The 18,992-nt window shown below is 35.2% G+C and overlaps 2 protein-coding genes, 1 long non-coding RNA gene and 2 other non-coding genes across 5 annotated transcripts; 2 read left to right on the forward strand and 3 right to left on the reverse strand.

Annotated features, from left to right (window-relative positions):
- Positions 1-1,117: 1,117 nt before the first annotated feature.
- On the forward strand, positions 1,118-5,675 carry LOC107767930 (ubiquitin-conjugating enzyme E2 7-like). The gene is made up of 6 exons (XM_016587040.2): positions 1,118-1,342; positions 1,450-1,552; positions 2,432-2,529; positions 2,638-2,738; positions 4,747-4,824; positions 5,362-5,675. Exons 1-6 carry the CDS (start codon positions 1,288-1,290, stop codon positions 5,434-5,436), a joined length of 510 nt encoding a protein of 169 aa, XP_016442526.2. The 5' UTR covers positions 1,118-1,287; the 3' UTR covers positions 5,437-5,675.
- Positions 5,676-12,176: 6,501 nt separating this feature from the next.
- On the forward strand, positions 12,177-14,152 carry LOC107767931 (CASP-like protein 4C2). Its single transcript, XM_016587041.2, has 3 exons — positions 12,177-12,610; positions 13,338-13,473; positions 13,832-14,152. The coding sequence occupies exons 1-3, from the start codon at positions 12,387-12,389 to the stop codon at positions 14,051-14,053; spliced, it is 582 nt and encodes a 193-aa protein (XP_016442527.1). The 5' UTR covers positions 12,177-12,386; the 3' UTR covers positions 14,054-14,152.
- A 580-nt stretch (positions 14,153-14,732) lies between these two features.
- Positions 14,733-18,503, reverse strand: LOC107767932 (uncharacterized). The gene is made up of 2 exons (XR_001644037.2): positions 18,124-18,503; positions 14,733-15,169 (listed from the first exon to the last, which is right to left on the reverse strand). It is a non-coding gene; the product is annotated as an uncharacterized LOC107767932 (long non-coding RNA).
- Positions 17,722-17,794, reverse strand: TRNAR-CCG (transfer RNA arginine (anticodon CCG)). The gene has a single exon. It is a non-coding gene; the product is annotated as a tRNA-Arg (tRNA).
- Positions 18,504-18,920: 417 nt separating the features above from the next.
- On the reverse strand, positions 18,921-18,992 carry TRNAH-GUG (transfer RNA histidin (anticodon GUG)). The gene has a single exon. It is a non-coding gene; the product is annotated as a tRNA-His (tRNA).

Genomic DNA, 18,992 nt, shown 5'->3' on the forward strand with positions numbered 1-18,992 from the left:
ATTCCGACTCAGATATCAAAAAGTCAACTCTCCGGTCAAACTTGCAAACTTAAATTCCTATTTTAGCCATTTCAAGCCTAATTTAACTACGGACTTCCAAATAAAATTTCGAACACGCTCCTAAATCCAAAATCACCATACAGAGCTGTTGGAATCGTTAGAATTCTATTTCGAGGTCGTTTTCTCAAAATATTGACCGAAGTCAAACTTGACATTTTAAAGCCAACTTAAGGAACCAAGTGTTCCGATTTCAACCCAAACACTTCCAAATCCCGAACCAACCATCCTCGCAAGTCATAATTTATTATAAGAACATTTAAGGAGTTTTATTTAGGGGAACGAGGTTCTAAAAGTCAAAACGACCGGTACATTATAACAATAATTTTTTTTAAATAAACTAGTAATTAGATAAATTATCCTCTGACTGTAATTTTTTTTACTGCCACCTTCAAATATTACTTATCAGTCAGTGTTAAACTCAAACAGACTTACCCCCAAATTTATACACAAGAAAACTACCTACAATTCATTTTTTTTTAAATTTTAATCTAAACATAACCTTAAGTATGCTTACCGGCACCCTTAAGTATCTTCCGAGGATCGATAGTGATACTGGTACGATACCCCCAAAACTTCCTTACCCCGTACCCTTAATTACTCTTAGCTCCAGTCCCCTTAAGGAACCCTCACCTTACCGATACCGTCTCCTTACCTCGTCCCTTATGTTAGGGGTGGAGCCAGTGTTCTGGCGACGGATTCGGCGAACTCAGTAGTTTTGGTTCAATCTCAGTATTTGTCTTGAACAAATCATTGATTATTTATAACTTACTAATTTATGAACCCATTAACTTAAAATTCTTAAAATTCTGAACTCATATGCTTGAAATCCCAACTTCGTCTCAGCCTTGATCGAGAATCCTCCCCTTAGGCAGCCGTATCTACACCACAGGATCTGTAATTTTTTATTTTTTTTTTACCGCCACTTTCAATACTCCATTTTTTATCAGTCAGTTTTAAAGTTTAAACTCAAAGAGACTTTTTGACCCCCCCCCCCCCCTTCCTCCCCCCACCCCCGAAAAAATTTATACACACACAAAAAAGACTATATACAATTCACTGCACCGCTTTGTATATAAATTCCATAATAATAACATCTCTATAAATTTCTGTAGCCCTTCCCCTTTCATCTCTTTCGCTACCCTAGAACCTTCTTGAGACCCCTTTAAATTCCTCACTCTCTCTCTAGAATCTCTCGTTTTCTCTCTCTATATCTCTCTCTGAAGTCATATGGCTTCAGGTTCTCCTTCACAAGCCAGTCTTCTCCTTCAGAAACAACTCAAAGGTACAATTCTCTATATACCCATTTTTTGGGTTCTCTTAATTAATTGAGGTGTTTTTAATTGTTTTATTTGGTTTTTTAATTCAAAGATCCGTGCTTTTTCCTTGCAGATCTCAATAGAAACCCAGTTGATGGATTTTCAGCAGGTTTAGTTGATGAAAGTAACTTATTTGAATGGAGTGTTACAATTATTGGCCCCCAAGATACTCTATAGTGAGTCCTCTCTATAAAATAAAAAAAGGATTTTGAATTTGGGCTTACAGTTCTCTTTTTATCTCTTGAATTTGTTATTTTTGGTGTAAATTTAGGACAATTTAATCTAATGAGATTTCATGATTGATGAGTGTAATTCTATTGAGATTTCATGGTTAAAGTTAATTGGGTTCTGAACTGTTCAAGTCTACTGGAAAAGTTTGTAATTATGTGTGTGCATTTATCGGGTTTTCTAATTTCTTGGAGAAGCTATGAACTAGAATACATTAATTTTATCTGGTAAAGATAGTAGCTTTATATTGGAACTGAATGAAATATGGCAGAATGTGTAGCTGATTTGATTGGTTGGTTGGAAAATATTGATTGATTGGTTGAAAAATTGAATCTTGGGTCCACCTTTTTCCCGGTGATCAACAAGCTATAGAATGCATTTTCTTTTACAGGATAATTGTCTGAAATAAGAGTTGGGGCGGAAAGTTATTTAAACTTTAAATAAGAACCTCTTATCAGTCGATTTTGCACTTTGTATTGGAATGGAAGGATATAGCAGACTAGATTGATTGGTCGAAAAGTTGGATCTTGCATCCATCATTTTTCCGAGGATGATCGCTTCGCTCTATCAATTGCATTTTCTTTTCCTGCATACTTATTTGAAAGAAGAATGAGACGAAAAATTATTACTTGAACTCTTTTTCTAATGTCTGCATTCCCGTTTTATAAATTTTCCTCTGTTTGATGGTCCTATGACATTAGATATGCTTTCTGAACGATTTCACATGTGGTTTAGTTAAGAGTATTGATTTGACATTGTGCAATGTTAATGTATACAAATAAGTTTTGTGAGGAATTCCTAACGTTGCATAATTGTTATAATTGCAGTGAAGGGGGTTTCTTTAATGCTATCATGAGTTTTCCTCAAAATTATCCCAACAGTCCTCCAACTGTGAGATTTACCACAGATATCTGGCATCCTAATGGTTTGTAGCGACATATCTATATTATAGGCTTAATTAAGCTGGTTGATCTTCGTTACCATCATCATTACCGATTTTAGTTTTTGATTGGTATTCCGGTGTTACATACAGTTTACTCCGACGGAAAGGTTTGCATCTCAATTCTTCACCCGCCCGGTGATGATCCAAATGGCTATGAGCTTGCCAGTGAACGTTGGTCTCCTGTCCACACGGTATGGCTACGGAAATATGCATGCAGTCTTTCCTCCTATGTTTCCTAATCTCACTCTGACTGCATGCAGGAAAATTTGTTCCCTTACCATTTCAATTTGTATACTGCAAAAAAACGTACTTATAGTGTACTTAAGGGGGTTAATGTCTGTCAAGGATTTGCTACTGTTTCAATTTGCTTCCTGACGAATAATAAGAAAAACCAAAAAACTCCTACGATCTCCCGTGGTACTAATCTTAAAGAATAATAACTAATATGCCTCAGTCTCAAACATGTTGGAATCCTCACTTCTTTCTTTAAGCTCAATTTATATCATCATCATGCCTAAATAAAATAGGAGTAATAGTCAATATATATATAGTAATAATAATAATAATACAATACCTTGTCAAAAAAGTTCTCTAATTAAAGCCTACTCCTAACTACAGTTTCACCTATATGGATCTTTTTCTTCCATTGTGCCCTATCTTTGGCGAAGTCTATATTGATTACAAGGATTTGTAGGTCTTTCGAGTCGACTTCCATCCATGTGATTTTAGGTCTACATCATCCTTTTTAACACACCTTCACTCACCATAGTTCCACACCTACGGACCGGTGCATATGTAGGGCGACGCAAGTAGCATGCATTGAGGATAAAACGAGAGAAGGTCGCAAGACATGGCTAAACCATCTCAATCGACCTTTTTTCATTTTATCCTCAATACGTGCTACTTGCACCTTCTGTGGAACACGGTCATTTTTATCTTATCAAATTTTGTATGGCCGCACATCCATCTTAGCATCTGCATCTCTACAACACTTATCTTATGGATATGTTGGACTTTAGCTGCCCAACCGTCACTACCATGTAACATTGCCGGTCTTATATGTTGGACGTAGTCTTAACTGCTGCTGAAATTCTTTTAGCGACTTTTGATTCATTGCACTACTCTTTTCTTTGTAAACGGCAATGTAAGAGCAAGATCACCCCAAGAACCTGGGATCTGGGATTCATGTTGTAGTATCTTGTGATTGTTGGCCTTCGTTTTATCATACTTCTTTTTAATGCTCAACTCTCTTGAAATATCCTGGTACTTTGCAATTGAGTAGGTCGTGGAATTTCAGAATGGACTCGTCTTTTAAGTCCTTCATCCCTTTGTCAAATGCATCAACATGTTTAATGTCTTCATTCCCAAATGCACACATGAAAAGAATGTTCCAGATTTCTTTGATAAAATCTGATGAAGCAGTGAACATACATGTTTACTCCCCCCCCCCCCCCCGAAACAACAACCACAATGACGTAGTGAACAACATATGAGTGAGGAATTAAGTTTGGTCTAGAAATTGCATGAGAGTTCTTGTATAATATGATATAACTCTTGCTTATTGGCTGATCATCGCTTATATTGACACATGACTTGTTTAAGTAGGTTCTTGAGCTTCAGTAAACTAATGAGTTTAACTCATCTAATCGAAATGAAGAGGGTTTACAACACTATAGGTATTTATATACTAGCATTTCCAAAAGCAATTCTATAATGCAAAAAAGAAAAAGAAAAAATGATATTTGATTTATACCCTTTTAGTGTAAGTGGACAAATGTAGTGCTCTAGTCTTTTGTCTCCTTCTGACTGAAATAACTTTTATGCTTAGTGGGGGAGCATAAGTGTCCCGCCGGAGTTGGAGAGAAAGAGAGTTTTTAGCAGGTTTTACTGGACCTGACTATTCAAACACTTTAAAGTATACAATATACAATGTGATTCATATATAATGTGATTTGTCGTTGTTGTTGTTGCTCTTGATTGTTTGGGGCTATGTTGCTCGGACTCCTCAAAATTCCGTTGGGTGCCTGTCAGATCCTCCAAAAATAATGCATTTATGGAGGATCCGACATGGGCATGGCAATATTTTTGGAGAGTCTGAGCGACATAGGTTTGGGGGACAGCATCTTGTGTATGCTGTTTTTTTTACTTCAGCAGTGTAACTTTTATATAATCAAAATTGACTTGGAGAGTTTTCTGCAGGTGGAGAGTATAGTTTTAAGCATCATATCCATGCTTTCGAGCCCTAACGATGAGTCTCCTGCTAACGTTGAAGCTGCTGTAAGTAATCTGATTTATGAATTTCTTATCGTTGGTCTCCCATAAAGCGGGACCCACTTAATGTGGCGATATGCACCTTGGCTAATTCACATTATATCACATATTCATTTGGGATTTTTTACCTTTTTGCTTAGCAATATCCTGCAACTCTCTTTAATTGAAATGTGGTAGACTTCTCAACTTGTGGCTGTCGAACCTTAACTGAAGTTAAGGTCTGTGTAATGATAAATATCAATTAGCCGATGAATGATATTTTTGTTTTCACGTACGAACCTACAATTATTTAGATTTAACACATGTTTGCAGGATGAAAGGAGCTGATAAATAAAAATCCACGAAACATTTTGTAATTTTTTCTTTATTGTTTAAGACCATTGTTTTGTAACAGTAAGGGTGAATACACACTTGTCTGAATGTTTCTCTTGCACTTTTAAACTTTCCCTTTGTTGCCCCTCTCCTCGTTTCTTTGACACTGGTATCCGTTTCATTTGTTGTGCCTTCTAATATCTCTGACGTCTCGTGTATGGTGTTTTGCAGAAGGAATGGAGGGAAAAAAGAGATGAATTCAAGAAAAGGGTCAGTCGTTGTGTAAGACGGTCACAAGAAATGTAGTAAACATGCATGTCAACCTACATTTCTGCGATTAGGCTAAAGGAATTGACGTCGATCTTTTGCCTGACTGTTTATTTATAGTTACAAATGTAGAATTTGTTCACCGTTGCAGATTCTGTGTTGTGCCTTCTGGTTCTGGTCTGGGGGTTTGGTCATTTTTACATTTTTATTATCTTTACTTTGATGAAGGTTAATTGCCATTAAGTTAGATTTATTTATAAAAGAACTTAGTTGCTGAACGTTGTGATCTCTGGCCTCTGCCATATAAAATTTTACTATGCAACGTTCTAAATGTGTGCCAACTGAAACCCAGAAAAATAATACCAAAAAAATACCAAGTTAAGGGTAATGAATGCAACGGGATGGATGTCTTGTAATGATTCGTTCTAATGTGGTAGTAGAGCATGTAGGGAGCTGTGAAAACAGTAAGGTTGTGTACAATAGATCGGTCTTTTTTTTTCCGGACCCTGCCTAGAACAGAGCTTAGTACGTTGCCTTTTTTCATAGAGCATGTGGAGAATCCAAGTATGACTTTCTAGTTCTGCCCTTGCTTAAAATATTATGTTGACTAATGTAAGGAGTATGTAAGTGACAATAAAAGCAAATATTAAAATAATTAAACAAGTAAATATTGTACCAAAAGCTTAAAATACTTTGGGTTTAAAGTTTAAACACTTTGTAATATTCATAAAAGAAAAATGTAACGCATATCATACCTTCATTGGTTAGGACAATCAAAGAGACAAAAAAGTTTTCTTGATGTATCGTGATTAAGAATAACTTAAGATGAAAATAAACATTTTAATAACGGTGATGAACATGTGCGTATAAGACATTATGTTAAAGTTTTTTCAAAAGTCAATCGAAGTCGACGAATGTTCCACAAAGAGCAAACGAGTCAAGCAGCTGCAGCGAAGTGATAAAAAGGACAAAACAAAAGTCAACCTCAGACAAAGACGGACCCTCGACGGTCGCTGAGGTACTATGACATTCAATATAAATTTATCACTCTTCATAAATATTGATGCGGGGCATATGTTAATATTTGACTATTATTTGAAAATATTTGTAAGTATATATAAAGTTTTTGTCTAAGTTTCTGGGTGTCGATGACCCATCAACTTATATCGTAGTTCCGCCTCTGACCTCGGATATAAATTCCTAAACATCAGGAAAGGAGCTTGCAACTAATTCACTATGAACAAACAGAGACTATAGTGAAATGGTAAATATTCCGTCATTATTACTCAGGTTCTCATATTCGAGGGCGGGTATGAAATCATCTTTGTTGGAAAGTTCTACTCAAAAATATTGAACATTTCGACACGAATTCAAATTTAATCAGGTATCAATATAAATACCGAATCGCGAACGAAAACAAAAATAAAAAGTTACTTCAGTATGTACAAACCCCATTAAAAATAAACAAATTTACTAAAATGACCTTTATAGTACGTGTAGAAAAAATAGCATTTGAAGTTTGAACCTGGAATGTTCAAACAAAAGTGTACGTAAAAACGAAGAAACAAGAAAGAAAGAAAACACCACATACTGCAAAGCAAACCAAGCCGCCCTTCACTGATTCTACTTATATTTCATAAAATTTGGCTATGTGTATGTATATATTTTAATGGGATTTTTACCTATATGTACTACGTTAGAAACTTATTTACCCTCACTGTTTAGATTTTAACTTACTTATAAGTTGATATATAATTTACCAGTTATATACAAATTAGTATTAATGAGTATCCAATTTTATTAGGAATTGAATAGGGAATTCCTTCTTTGCTCTCTCTGATCCCCCCCTCTCTCTCTCTCTCCCCATCTCTCTCTCTCTTTCTCTTTCTCTATCAGTATTCTTATATTAATATCTTCATGTGGATTAACTAAAGAAATGACACTAATGTTAAGTGGAAAAAAAAAAGAGAGAAGATTAGTACCTAGCAAAGTTCTTGCTTCAGATCCTATGAAAACGAGGAAGTAAATAAGAAAGAAATTAGCTCTGATGAACAGAATCATTTTAGTTATCATTCTTTTAACTTTTTGGAATCAATAAACAAAATAGTACTAATTCGAAGCGAGTAGATTGAATTGGAAACTACGTTAATCCATTGAAAACTCCATTTACAGTGTAGCACCCCGAAAAATTTCGAAGCACTTAAGCGCTATTAAGAAAGTTGATGTGCGCTAATTATATTATTTTGTGTGCAGACGAGGACTATTAATATGATGGATATCAATTGGATATGATAATAATTGTACGACGTATATTATAAGTGATGTGGGGTCTAAGGAGAGCCCTAAGTCTAAGTCAAGTTGGAAATTACATGATAGACTAAAGTTCCAAATGAGTACGCACAAGATCAAACTCTGGACGAGTATATCTACATATATATAAATGGTTATGTGATGTAAAACCTATCAAATGAAAGATCTTCAAGTCTAGTTTCTAACTCTTCAAACCGTTTGTCATTTGGACATTCCTACAGTTATGACCAAATTACCAATGGCTGGAGGAGGAACCTGCGGATGCGAAGCATCCGAGGCCGCGTCCGAAAGAGAGACTGGCAATGAAGTGCTGCCATAGCGTCCAGGTCCGCATCCGAGCTTCAAAGAGGAGTGAAGTGGGGATGCAAAGCATCCAGGTCCGCATCCGAAACCCAGAAATTTGGGCCTATAAATACAAGGTCGGGGAAGTGGAGTATTTTGTGTATTTGGGGGTTAGAGTTCTTGAAGTGGAGAGGAGATTTTGAGCTCAAATCAAGTCCAATAAACCAAGGTAGGTTGTTAATGATATTTTGGATTGATTATTACTCAATATACATGAGTTCTAACATCATTCTTACATCCAAATACTAGATTTCTTCATCAAATCCTCAAGAACACAAAAATCACCACAGTTGTAATTTTTCAAGATTGATCTACTAGAAGTAATTCTAATGCTTCAAACTCGTTTATTATGAGTAGATAGAAATATTTGAAGCATTTGTTACAAGTTTTAATGATTGAAAGATTGGATTATAAAACTCTAGTTCATGGCATGAATAGTACTTTTGAGAAAATAAGGGAGAAGATGAATGGTAATCTTGACGATGAAATTTACGTATACAATGAACCTATGGAATTATTTGTTAGCAAAAGATGGAAGTGATCAACTAAGTAATCACCCGAATTGTATATTTTATAAGTGTTGATTATGGAAGACGATAAATAGTAACTTGGTGGCAATGGACAATTGATGTAGTATCATTAATGACTCTGAATGGGTATTAAAACATAAGAATGAAGTTAAATGGTCTAGCATATAAAACTATTTGGTGATTTGAGTTGTTGGAGGCTTGTAGCCAACTTGTGAGCAATATATGGATGTTGATCAACATCTTAGGTCATATTCTGATGTAATTAGGATATCTAATTGTAGATATCGACTTGTTGGTGATGTTGAGCATTTTAATCAACATTGGAATGATGGAGGAGGATTGAAATCTTGTGAATGTTAATAAAGCGAAAGCGAGGTAATATGATTAAAACTTACTCTTCCTGAAGGATTTTCTCTAAAAGCATATTTCGAGTTAATACTTAAGTTATTTGCAAATGTGCTTTCGTGCTTGTGGGGACAAACAAGTACGGATGTCTCCATGTACTAGAATATTATGTTGCATATATAGTGTCATGCCATTTTATAACTTTTATTTTAAATCTTGTTGGCAAAGTGACACTTAAGGTAAATGTTATGAGTTTTTTATCAAAACTTACGTATTGACAAGAGTATACATATTTGAATGCTAAAGTTAAGTTTTCATGGAAAGTATTCTTTTGAAAATTGACGAACAGAATAGCACTTGTGGTATCTTTTAAAGATTGATGTTGAATTTCTAAAGGCTTTAGCATGTAAAAGCTTATTTATTTAAATTTTGTTCAAAGGATTTAGATTTTCTATAAATGCTATGATTTGATAAAAATAAATCATTTGAGGCTACTATGCTATGGATCTATTTTGAAGTATCAAATATTTTGGGAGTTACTTGTGTTCACCGAAATTGACTTCGGATATATCGTGTTCGTTGTCATAAAATTACACGTGTCGGTGTACGCGTAGATGGCCACTTTGTGGTATAGACAATGGTAGAGTGCTCTCCCTCGAGAAAGTACTATTTTGTGCTATTATTAACGTGGCTGAGTCGATTCGTACGGCACTACGATGAGACGACCTGAGCAAGTAGGGTATATGATACTTGCCGCTAGGTACATAACCTAGTTGACCTTCTTGTGTCGGTGATGGTATAGTACTCCCAGTGAAAGGTAAGGATGATTTTCTTATGTTTAGGCCTAAGGAGCCGAAAGTGATTTCGATGACTTAAAGCAAATGGAATGATTTTGTACGATTTTATCCAAAATCTTGGATTGATGTAAATATTTTAAAAGTTTATATTGTGGGTTATATCTCACTTGGTTGTTATTTAAAATAACAATGGTCGTGAATTGATAAATTTTTTTATCGTTTTATATCAAATAATGGTGCATTGTGTTTATAAAATTTGTCCCAATAACTTAAGTAGAGAGAGCCTATGACACTTATTGAGTACCGTTGTGGTGTACTCAGCCCTTAGCCCCCTCCCCCTCCCCCTCCCCCTCCCCTCCAGGGCCCTGCTTACTTTATATGTTTCAGGATGATGTATGATACGTGGCATGCGGTCAGGCTAGGATGACTCTCTTTCCGAGGTATTATGAAGCACCACTTTTATTTCGTGGTAGCTATCATGTTCTTCCTTATTTTATTTTGTTGGAATTACTCCAACCGTTAGTTCTATTCTTTGGTATAGAGGCTCCATAGATAGTTGTGAAAGGTTGTAGTAACGGGGTTGTACACGATATACATGAAAGTATATTTATTTTACTTAGTCTCATTGTTATTATCATGAAAGTCATCATGTGTGATTTTGAATTGGAAAATATTTTATCATTTAACTTGAAAATGTATATGATTTTCAAGGAGCTTCCGTAGTTATATTAGGTTTTCATGCATATGATTTGGGTGCATCACATGGTTTGGTTCGCTCGGATCGGGTAGTGTGCCGGGTGCCGGTCACGTGGATTTTGGGTCGTGACAGACTGCCATTAAAATGCTTCAAAACTTTGAATACAAAAATGAAATTTCATGAAATTATTTTTTGTTTGGATTGGGTGTTGTTGCAAATGATTGGGAATATCCGTTGGAGTTTATATCTCAAATTTGAAATAATTTGGTGAAGATTCGAGGTGATTTTGGTTAAAATTTTAAATTGAAACTTGAAAAAGAAGACATGAACAAATTGTATATATTTTGTATGTCGAATGTAGAAACGGTATATAAAATATCTACAACTTACATAATTGTATATATAATTGTATATAAATTGTATGTAATTGTAGTTTTTGACCGGATTATGTACAAAAAATGTGTATTTATATTGTAGATAAATTATAGATTTTGACCGAATTTATATATATTTTATAAAAAACTTTTGTTACTTTATGTAAATATAAAAACTTAGACAAAATCGGGTAAATAAGTTTAAAATCTTGTATATATATAAAAAAAAGTCCCTATATTAATACGGGTAAATCATAAGTGTAAATACTAAATACGAAGTCAATATAGATATATATAAAGACTTTAAGTTTTATACATACTGAGTACCGACAATTCAAAGAACTTTTATATTTTTGCACACTTTGTCATGTTATAAGTATACTAATCGTTCAAGTTGCCGTATGGAGATTCACCTATTGTAATAGTTCAACTTGGCTTAGTAATGCATAATTAAAAAAGTTATAGTCGCTCAATAGAATATAAACTCATATATAAGTACTAAACTAAATATGTAATATCTTTTTATATCTCATATATTTTATTTTTAGTCCAATAAATCAAACATTTGCTGATAGAACATATCTCTTTTTTCCTACTAAATATATCTACTGACAAAATATATCTACTTAGTAATTTTGTTATGATTTAATTTCGTATTACAATCCCTACATTATAATCTAATATATGCTATTGAAAAAACAAACAACCCCAGTATTAATGGTAATATTCCGCAAGTTTTTTTCTTTTTTTGAAAAAGAGTCAAAGCAACAAAAAAAAAAACTAGCTAACAATTAAGTGAGGGAATGAAACTCCAACGACATCTCTCCCAACACGCGAAGACATACTAGTATAAGACAAAAACTCATCTCATTTAAAACGAGACTCTTGCCTAAAGACAAAATTAGTTAACCCATGTTACCGAATTAGTAAAAGGTAACGAATAATGCATCTAAGTTTTACACCGAATTATGTAATTAAATATTAAGGGGTCGTTTGGTTACAACGATTAGGGAAGTTATGCTAGTATAAAATTTGAGATTTTACCTTGTGCATCACAGAACTAAACCAAACAAACGACACCTAAGGGGCCGTTTAGTTGGGAATTAAGTTATCCCGGGATTAGTAATTCTGGAATTAGTTATACCACCCTCCCATAGGAAAAAAAAATACTATAATCCCAATATAACTAATTCGGGATCAGTTATACCACTATTTTATCTCAAACCAAACATAGGCTCATCTGAAATTCAATTACAAAATTAATTTTCTTATATCCCTATTACCAAACCAGCACTCATAGTTCAAAATTAAAGTGAAATTTTTACAGGCAATATTCCTCTTGTTCTGTTATCCCTTTTGTCACCTTCCTTACAATTTCCTTTCTATCTTTTTACAGACATATTCCTCTCTTTTTCTCTGTCTTTCTATCCTTTCGTGGGAATCATCTCATTTCCCGTGACTACAAACTCCCAACTCGTAACCCTACTCCTCCATTGAAACACAACATTTAAAGCTTCTAACTTTCCCATTTCTTCCTGTTATTTATCAATGCACCGTTATTTCGCTGTCTCTGGCTAGAGAGAAAAGAAAAAAGATGATGAGGTCACCTCAGGTACGAAACGGCGTCGTTGATACGCCGTCGCCGTCACACTTTCACTCCACCGTGTCCGTACACAAGCTCCGGCGTTTTAACATTTTGATTATCGTCTTCCGATTTGCTTCCTTCTGCTTCTCGCTTGCCTCCGCTATCTTCATGTTTACGAATTCTCGCCGCGGCGGCTCCGATTTTCCTCAGTGGCACCACTTCGACGCCTTCAGGTAACTACAAAGCCTTTTGATAATACGACGTCGTTTTTGATCGCCGGAGTTGAAAATCGATGCATTTTTCGTTCGATTAAACGGGAAATTGAAATCGGACAGAAAAGCAAAATATTAAAACGCGACGATTTTTTAACACTCCAGAGTAGGAATTTGATGGATTGTTTGCTGAAAATTTTGAAATGCTGATAAAATGACGTCGTTTCAGTATTTCGTTGTTCAAATTTGCTGGTATTTTTATAGTTTATATTATTATTTTATTTTTGCTTTTAATAAACTCTTTTCAATCGGTTGAACGGCTTGTTGAAATTATTATAGATTTTAAAAAGAAAACTGATAAAACGCGGCGATCTTAGCACTCTGAAGTCTGAAGCTGAAAATTGATGGGATTTTAGCTGAAAATTTTGAAATACTGATAAAATGGCGTCATTTTATTACTCCGGAGCTCAAATTTGCTGATTTTTTAACTTTTTATTTCAGTTTTGTTTTTAGTAAACTCTTTTCACTCCATTGAACGGCAAATTGAAATCATAATATATCTTATAAACAAACTGATAAAGCGCGACGATTTTAGTACTCTGGAGCTGAAAATTGACGGAATTTTTGCTGAAAATTTTGAAATACTGATTAAATGGCGTCGTTTCCGTTTTTAGTACTCTGGAATTCAAATTTGCTGGGATATTTTTTTTAAAAAAACTTTTAGTAAAAGCTTTTATTTTATGTAAAGGTTTGTGGCTGTTGCCGGTGGAATTGTTGCATTATATTCACTGTTCGAAGTAGGAGCATCCGTTTGGGAGATTTCAAGAGGCGTCACTGTGTTCCCTGAAGCGCTCCAAGTTTGGTTCGATTTCGGCCACGACCAGGTTCGTAAAGTCACTTCATTTTAATCCGTTCAAATTCACTTTATTTAAAAGTTGGACTGCTTTGAACTAAGTAGAATTTTTGAAGAAAAAAGAGTTCGTATTTGGAGTTAAGTTAAAAATTAGTATTTGTAATTTAAAATTATATTTGGACAAGCACTTTATTTGAAAAAAATATTAGCAATTTTGTGAACGGGTTTTTCTGGAATTTTTCGAAAAACTCATTTTAGCTCATCTGGTTCAGCCTATTTCAATCCGAATAATTTTTGGGCGATTAACTCGGTCATTTTGACCCGATTGAAGTCGACTCAATTCGCACATTTGACACCTCTAATGTTGTCTTCAATCATTTTTTGCCTAGGTTTTTGCGTACCTATTACTATCGGCGGATTCGGCCGGAACATCGTTGGCTCGGACGTTGAGGGATATGGACACGTGTAAGGTCAACAATGCATTCTGCGTGCAATCTGATATCTCAATAGCCTTTGGATTCGCCGGGTTTATGTTCTTGGGTTTTTCTTCTCTCTTGTCGGGTTTCCGGGTTGTAAGTTTTATTATCAATGGCTCTCGATTTCATGTGTAAGATAGAGGGGGTTACAAGGTTGGGGTGGTGGAGAAAATTAAAGAAAAATGTAAAATAAATTCATTTTTTTTAAATTAATTTCCCCCCTTTACATTGATATATTTGCTTGTTAATCTTTGAGTAAAATGTAAACTTATTCTTTTCTCCTTATCAAGAAAACTATTATAGGAGTATCGTTTTTGTAATGGTAATAGGAGACAATTATGTTAATAGTGTTGGCTTCTAAGGATGTGGCCTAATGACCCATAACGTTGGTTTAAATACCAAAAACAAAAAATAAAAAATCTCCACGATTTCATCTTACCTATCTAAATCTTAGTTGATTAAAAATACAATGGAATATACTCAAACTAACCCTGACACTACTCTTACAAAAGATGTACGTATAGTGTTGGTAATTACAAAAGATGAGTAAATAAAAGAGAAAATTCGAATGGTCTGGTCCTATATTAAATATGGGTCGGATCGGATAATTTATTTTTTTGCACTACTCATTTTCGACACGCTCATATACGACACGATCCACCAGTTTGCCACCCCTAGTTGTTAGGTAGGGAAAGGCTTTGCTATGTAGGAGAACCAAACTCTAATTACAATCCAGTAATTGTTTAAAGAAGAAAAGCTGTTCTCTAACGAGTATCCCTTCTTTTAAGACCTAAACAATACAAAACAAAAAATGTAGGCAATCAAACAAAACAATTACTAGAAATATTGCTATTCGGATTGAAGAGCTGTTCCTTAACAAAGTTAATCTTGCTCTTTTTCTTTAGCCCTTCAACTGTTTAAACACATTTCCTCTAGATCTCAGGGGACCAAAGTAAAAACTTACTGCTAAACATAATTTTGCATCTTCAAGTTTTAACACTCTAGGTACAGACTCAACTATCACCACAATTTCTTCATATTTTCATTAGACTAAGTGCTGTGAGATTCACAAATTGGGAGAGGCAAGTAAAAGCTCGACTCGACGAGACCAGGAAAAAACTGTATGCTTGGCATCAGTTAGTTGCTTGAGTACTTAGGATCAGCCGCTACATAATGATAAGCAATAACAAAGACGAAAATTAAGATGCCAATGAAGTTGGCAAAGAATCCCAAATCTTGATCATCCATTATCTGCAAGAGCAAATTGAAGCGCCAACAGTTAGGACAAAATGAAAACTATTACATTCAGTTACACAAGTTAGATCTACAACAGCTTTGCAATGCCAAGGGACATAATTCCCTCCAAAACCACAAGAAAGCAAGTGTGCTAAAGAAAATAGTTTATTTCCAGCAATAACCTTTTACTTTTCATCGGTCTCTGCATCTTTTCATGGTAACCATGTAAAGTGACTAAAATATTATCATGAAAAAATCGACATTCAATTCTTTTTGGATCCAGAGTATTGGTATAGCACAAAACTATAAGAACTTCAACCTATGTCTGTGCAAACTGGACTATATCTTTTTATTTCTCTTTTGAGGACAAGCACTTAGGGAAATAACATCTTTCTTATTATTTAGTGCAAAATGGATTTGAACAAGCAAAGATACCTTTCTTACTCCTATGCAACATAGTTATTTTATCTTATTTGTTCAAAAATGAGTTCACTTGATTTGTTTTTACACCCTACTTCCCTACTTTCATTGTTTTGGGGAGACATCTCGCTTTTGTGCATATTCTCTTTTAAACTTAACCCTGACTCGGGCAGTGATCTCATTGCTCTCACTATGTACATCCAATGCACTGATGAGAGCACAAGTTACTGACTATCACAGAGGATTAACAAGCCAAATTATTTTACTCCTCACTGATCAATGACAATTTTAGAATTATCCGATTTCTGGCATGAGTTATGAACTTATGATACTACCTTTCCTTTTTGAAAAGAATTAAGAAACACAACCCCAGGGTATTGGTCCTCCTTTTTTTTTTTTTTGAACAAGGTATTGGTCCTCCTCCTTAGCACTAGAGCAAAGCCTCACTGGCCAAGTTAGATACCTATATGCACAGCGTTCCTTTACACGTGTTGACAATCTAAAACCACTATGATACCTTAAAAGTCTGTGTCTCGACATACCTAATGCATCTACTACAGTCAGGCATCAATCCTACTGCCACAACCTAACACTTCTCTAGAGAATGCTTAAATTAAATTCGGAAACATAACATCACGGTGAACACCCACCGAAATATGTACTTCCTTAAAATATTAAGGTGAAGTTCTTCCTATTCCTTTAGTTACACTTTACACACCAATGATCAATCACAATTTAGAGTTATCCATTTCCGCAAAAGGTCTACCGGAAATAGCCTCTCGGCCTTTTTGAAGGTAGGGGTAAGGTCTGCTTATACACTACTCTCTCCAGACCCCCACGTGTGGGATTACATTGAGTTTGTTGTTGTTGTTGTTGCCAATTCCACAAAAGAGTTATGAACTACCTCTTTTTTCAATAATTAAGAACCACAACATCCTGGTAGCGGTCTTTCTTTTTACCACTAGAGCAAAGCTCCGTTAGCCAAGTTAGGTACCTATCACGAATACAGCATTAACTTGTTTAGCTCAAAAAGCTAAAGTTTTACAAGCGCTCCTTACGCTTGCTGACAATCAAAAACCACTTCAATACCTTAAAATTTTGTGTCTCAATGTACCTAATAGCTAATGCATCTACCACAGTTAGCCATCAATCCAACTGTTACAACCTAACATTTCTATAAAGAATGCTTAATCAAACCTAACATCAGATTTTCAAGTACTTCCCCTAGATTGGTAAAGGGAGACTTTTGCTAAACAAACTCCCAAAACCAATGCAATGGAAGAAAAAAAAAGGAAAAATTAAACTCATATTAACTCCACAAACATCTCTTGTGCGGAGGCAAAAGTTTATAGGAATAAAACCATCAATCGTCTTCGGAAACAGCCTCTCTACCTCCACAGGGTAGGGGTAAGGTCTTCGTACACACTACCTTCCCCATACGCCACTTATGGGATTATATTGGCTATGTTGTTGTTGTTGTAAAACTATCAATCAAGTGAAAACCAGCCTGCATTTACAATAGAAATATCTTTGGTGGCATAATTTGCCCATAATCCAGTAAAATGCCCAATCAAATAGGGGTTTCCACGTGGCATTCTGTCTAAAATAGGGGTAAAATTGATCGATATTATAACGGTAGGGTCTCAATTAGCCAGATTGTGAAACGGAGGGTATAAATAAATAATTTTTGATAGTAGAAGGATATATTTGACCCTTTGCCGAAAAAACATTACTTAGCAGTTGCACCAAGTTCATAACTATTGAGCATATGCAGAAGAGGCAGATATTAATGCCTCCCAAACCGATCACCTCAACCTTTTTTTTTTGGGGGGGGGGGGGGAGGGGGGACAACCCCTTAGACCGAACAAGCTTGTGCGCCTCTCGACTATTCCACCGATACGTGTTACCTCCCACCAGCAGATATTGGGTAACATATGTGAAGAATCGACTAGTATATTTCGTTTCTGCTCGGATTTAAATCATGGTCTTCAGGTTGCACCCTGGTCACCTCAGGCTTATATCCCAGTAGAAACAAATAAAACTTCCATTGGATTAATTCTATCAAGAAAATCCATTTGATTAAGCAATTACCAAATCCAAACACAAAATATGAAACCAACAAAACAAAGGTGCAAAAACAAAGGCAGTGATCACAGTGGGATTCGAACCCACGACCTTTAGATTCGGAGTCTAACGCGATATCCACTCCGCTATGTGATCACATTGTTACCAACTTCTCCAATTTTCCTTCATTTATTTATGTTCGACATTTCTACTATCATCGAAAGCGACAAAGGAAGATCAGAAATGGGTACCACTTTCACCGATCGAAATTCAAAACCCCATTTTCTGAAGAAACAAACAAAATCAAAATGAATGGAAAAACGACTCCAGAAATAACAGACAACAAAATTCAGATCTGTATATATTCACATGAATACACAGTCATAGAAGTATATATTCACATGAATACACAGTCATAGAAGTGTAAACATCAAACAACTGTGTGTGTGTGTGTGTGTAAAAATTGATCAGATGGAGATCTGTACCTTTGTTTGGATACGACGTCGAATGAGATCAACCTTCTGTTCGGACAGAGAGAAAAAAGGAGTAAAAGTACGTTTTGGGGGGTTGAGGACAGTAATGTGATTTACTTAGGTTAAAGAAGAGGTAAACAGAATCAAATCAGATCTCATTACGTTTTAAGTTTGGGAAAAACTAGGGCTGCTTATCGGGCGGATTGGGCGGTTATATACTCTTAACGGTTTAGCTTATCGGTTATCGGCTTTTAAATATATTAATCCGCTAGCCACCCGATAAGATATCGGGCGGATTGGTATCGGTTTAGCTCTTATCGGGCGGTTTATCGAATTGTTTGTTGACCGCTATGACTCAAAATAAAATTCCTAAGAAGAGAGCTAAATAGAAGAAATAGAGAGATGTGTATTCCAACGTATTTCCCAGTAGAATCATCTCTGGGGATGAGCCTATTAACAACTTATAACTATCATAAGAAATAGAAGAGAACACTGGGTATAATACATGATAATCAAAATTATCTAATAGTAACTAAATGGAATAGTAAATTATAACTAAATGTCTAATAGTAAATTAGTAATAGAGAATAGAGATAGAGTACTGGAAGTGGAAGAATGGTTTTTGATTATTTAATATATATATATATATATATATATATATATACGGGTTTAACAATTATCCGTTAAGAAAATTGAATAATCCGCTCCCAAACCGATAAGTCGTTAATAAAAAAATTTCAATCCGTTCCCCGATACCAATAAGCCATTAAGCTTCGGTTTTGAATACCCCTAGGAAAAACATACATAAATGTGGCTGCTGGGATTCGAGCCCAGGTCTCCACGGCCACAACGTGGAATTCTCACCACTAAACTACAGCCAC

The sequence above is a fragment of the Nicotiana tabacum genome, chromosome 23 (assembly GCF_000715075.1).
Source record: "Nicotiana tabacum cultivar K326 chromosome 23, ASM71507v2, whole genome shotgun sequence".
NCBI lineage: Eukaryota > Viridiplantae > Streptophyta > Magnoliopsida > Solanales > Solanaceae > Nicotiana > Nicotiana tabacum.

Bases quoted from the DNA above. Each gene is read 5' to 3' on its own strand.
- LOC107767930 (XM_016587040.2), top strand. From the start codon at position 1,288: ATGGCTTCAGGTTCTCCTTCACAAGCCAGTCTTCTCCTTCAGAAACAA. The intron at 1,343-1,449 runs GTACAATTCTCT...TTTTCCTTGCAG, and splicing joins CCTTCAGAAACAACTCAAAG to ATCTCAATAGAAACCCAGTT. The intron at 4,825-5,361 runs GTAAGTAATCTG...GGTGTTTTGCAG, and splicing joins CTGCTAACGTTGAAGCTGCT to AAGGAATGGAGGGAAAAAAG.
- LOC107767931 (XM_016587041.2), top strand. From the start codon at position 12,387: ATGATGAGGTCACCTCAGGTACGAAACGGCGTCGTTGATACGCCGTCG. The intron at 12,611-13,337 runs GTAACTACAAAG...TTTTATGTAAAG, and splicing joins CACCACTTCGACGCCTTCAG to GTTTGTGGCTGTTGCCGGTG. The intron at 13,474-13,831 runs GTTCGTAAAGTC...TTTTTTGCCTAG, and splicing joins TCGATTTCGGCCACGACCAG to GTTTTTGCGTACCTATTACT.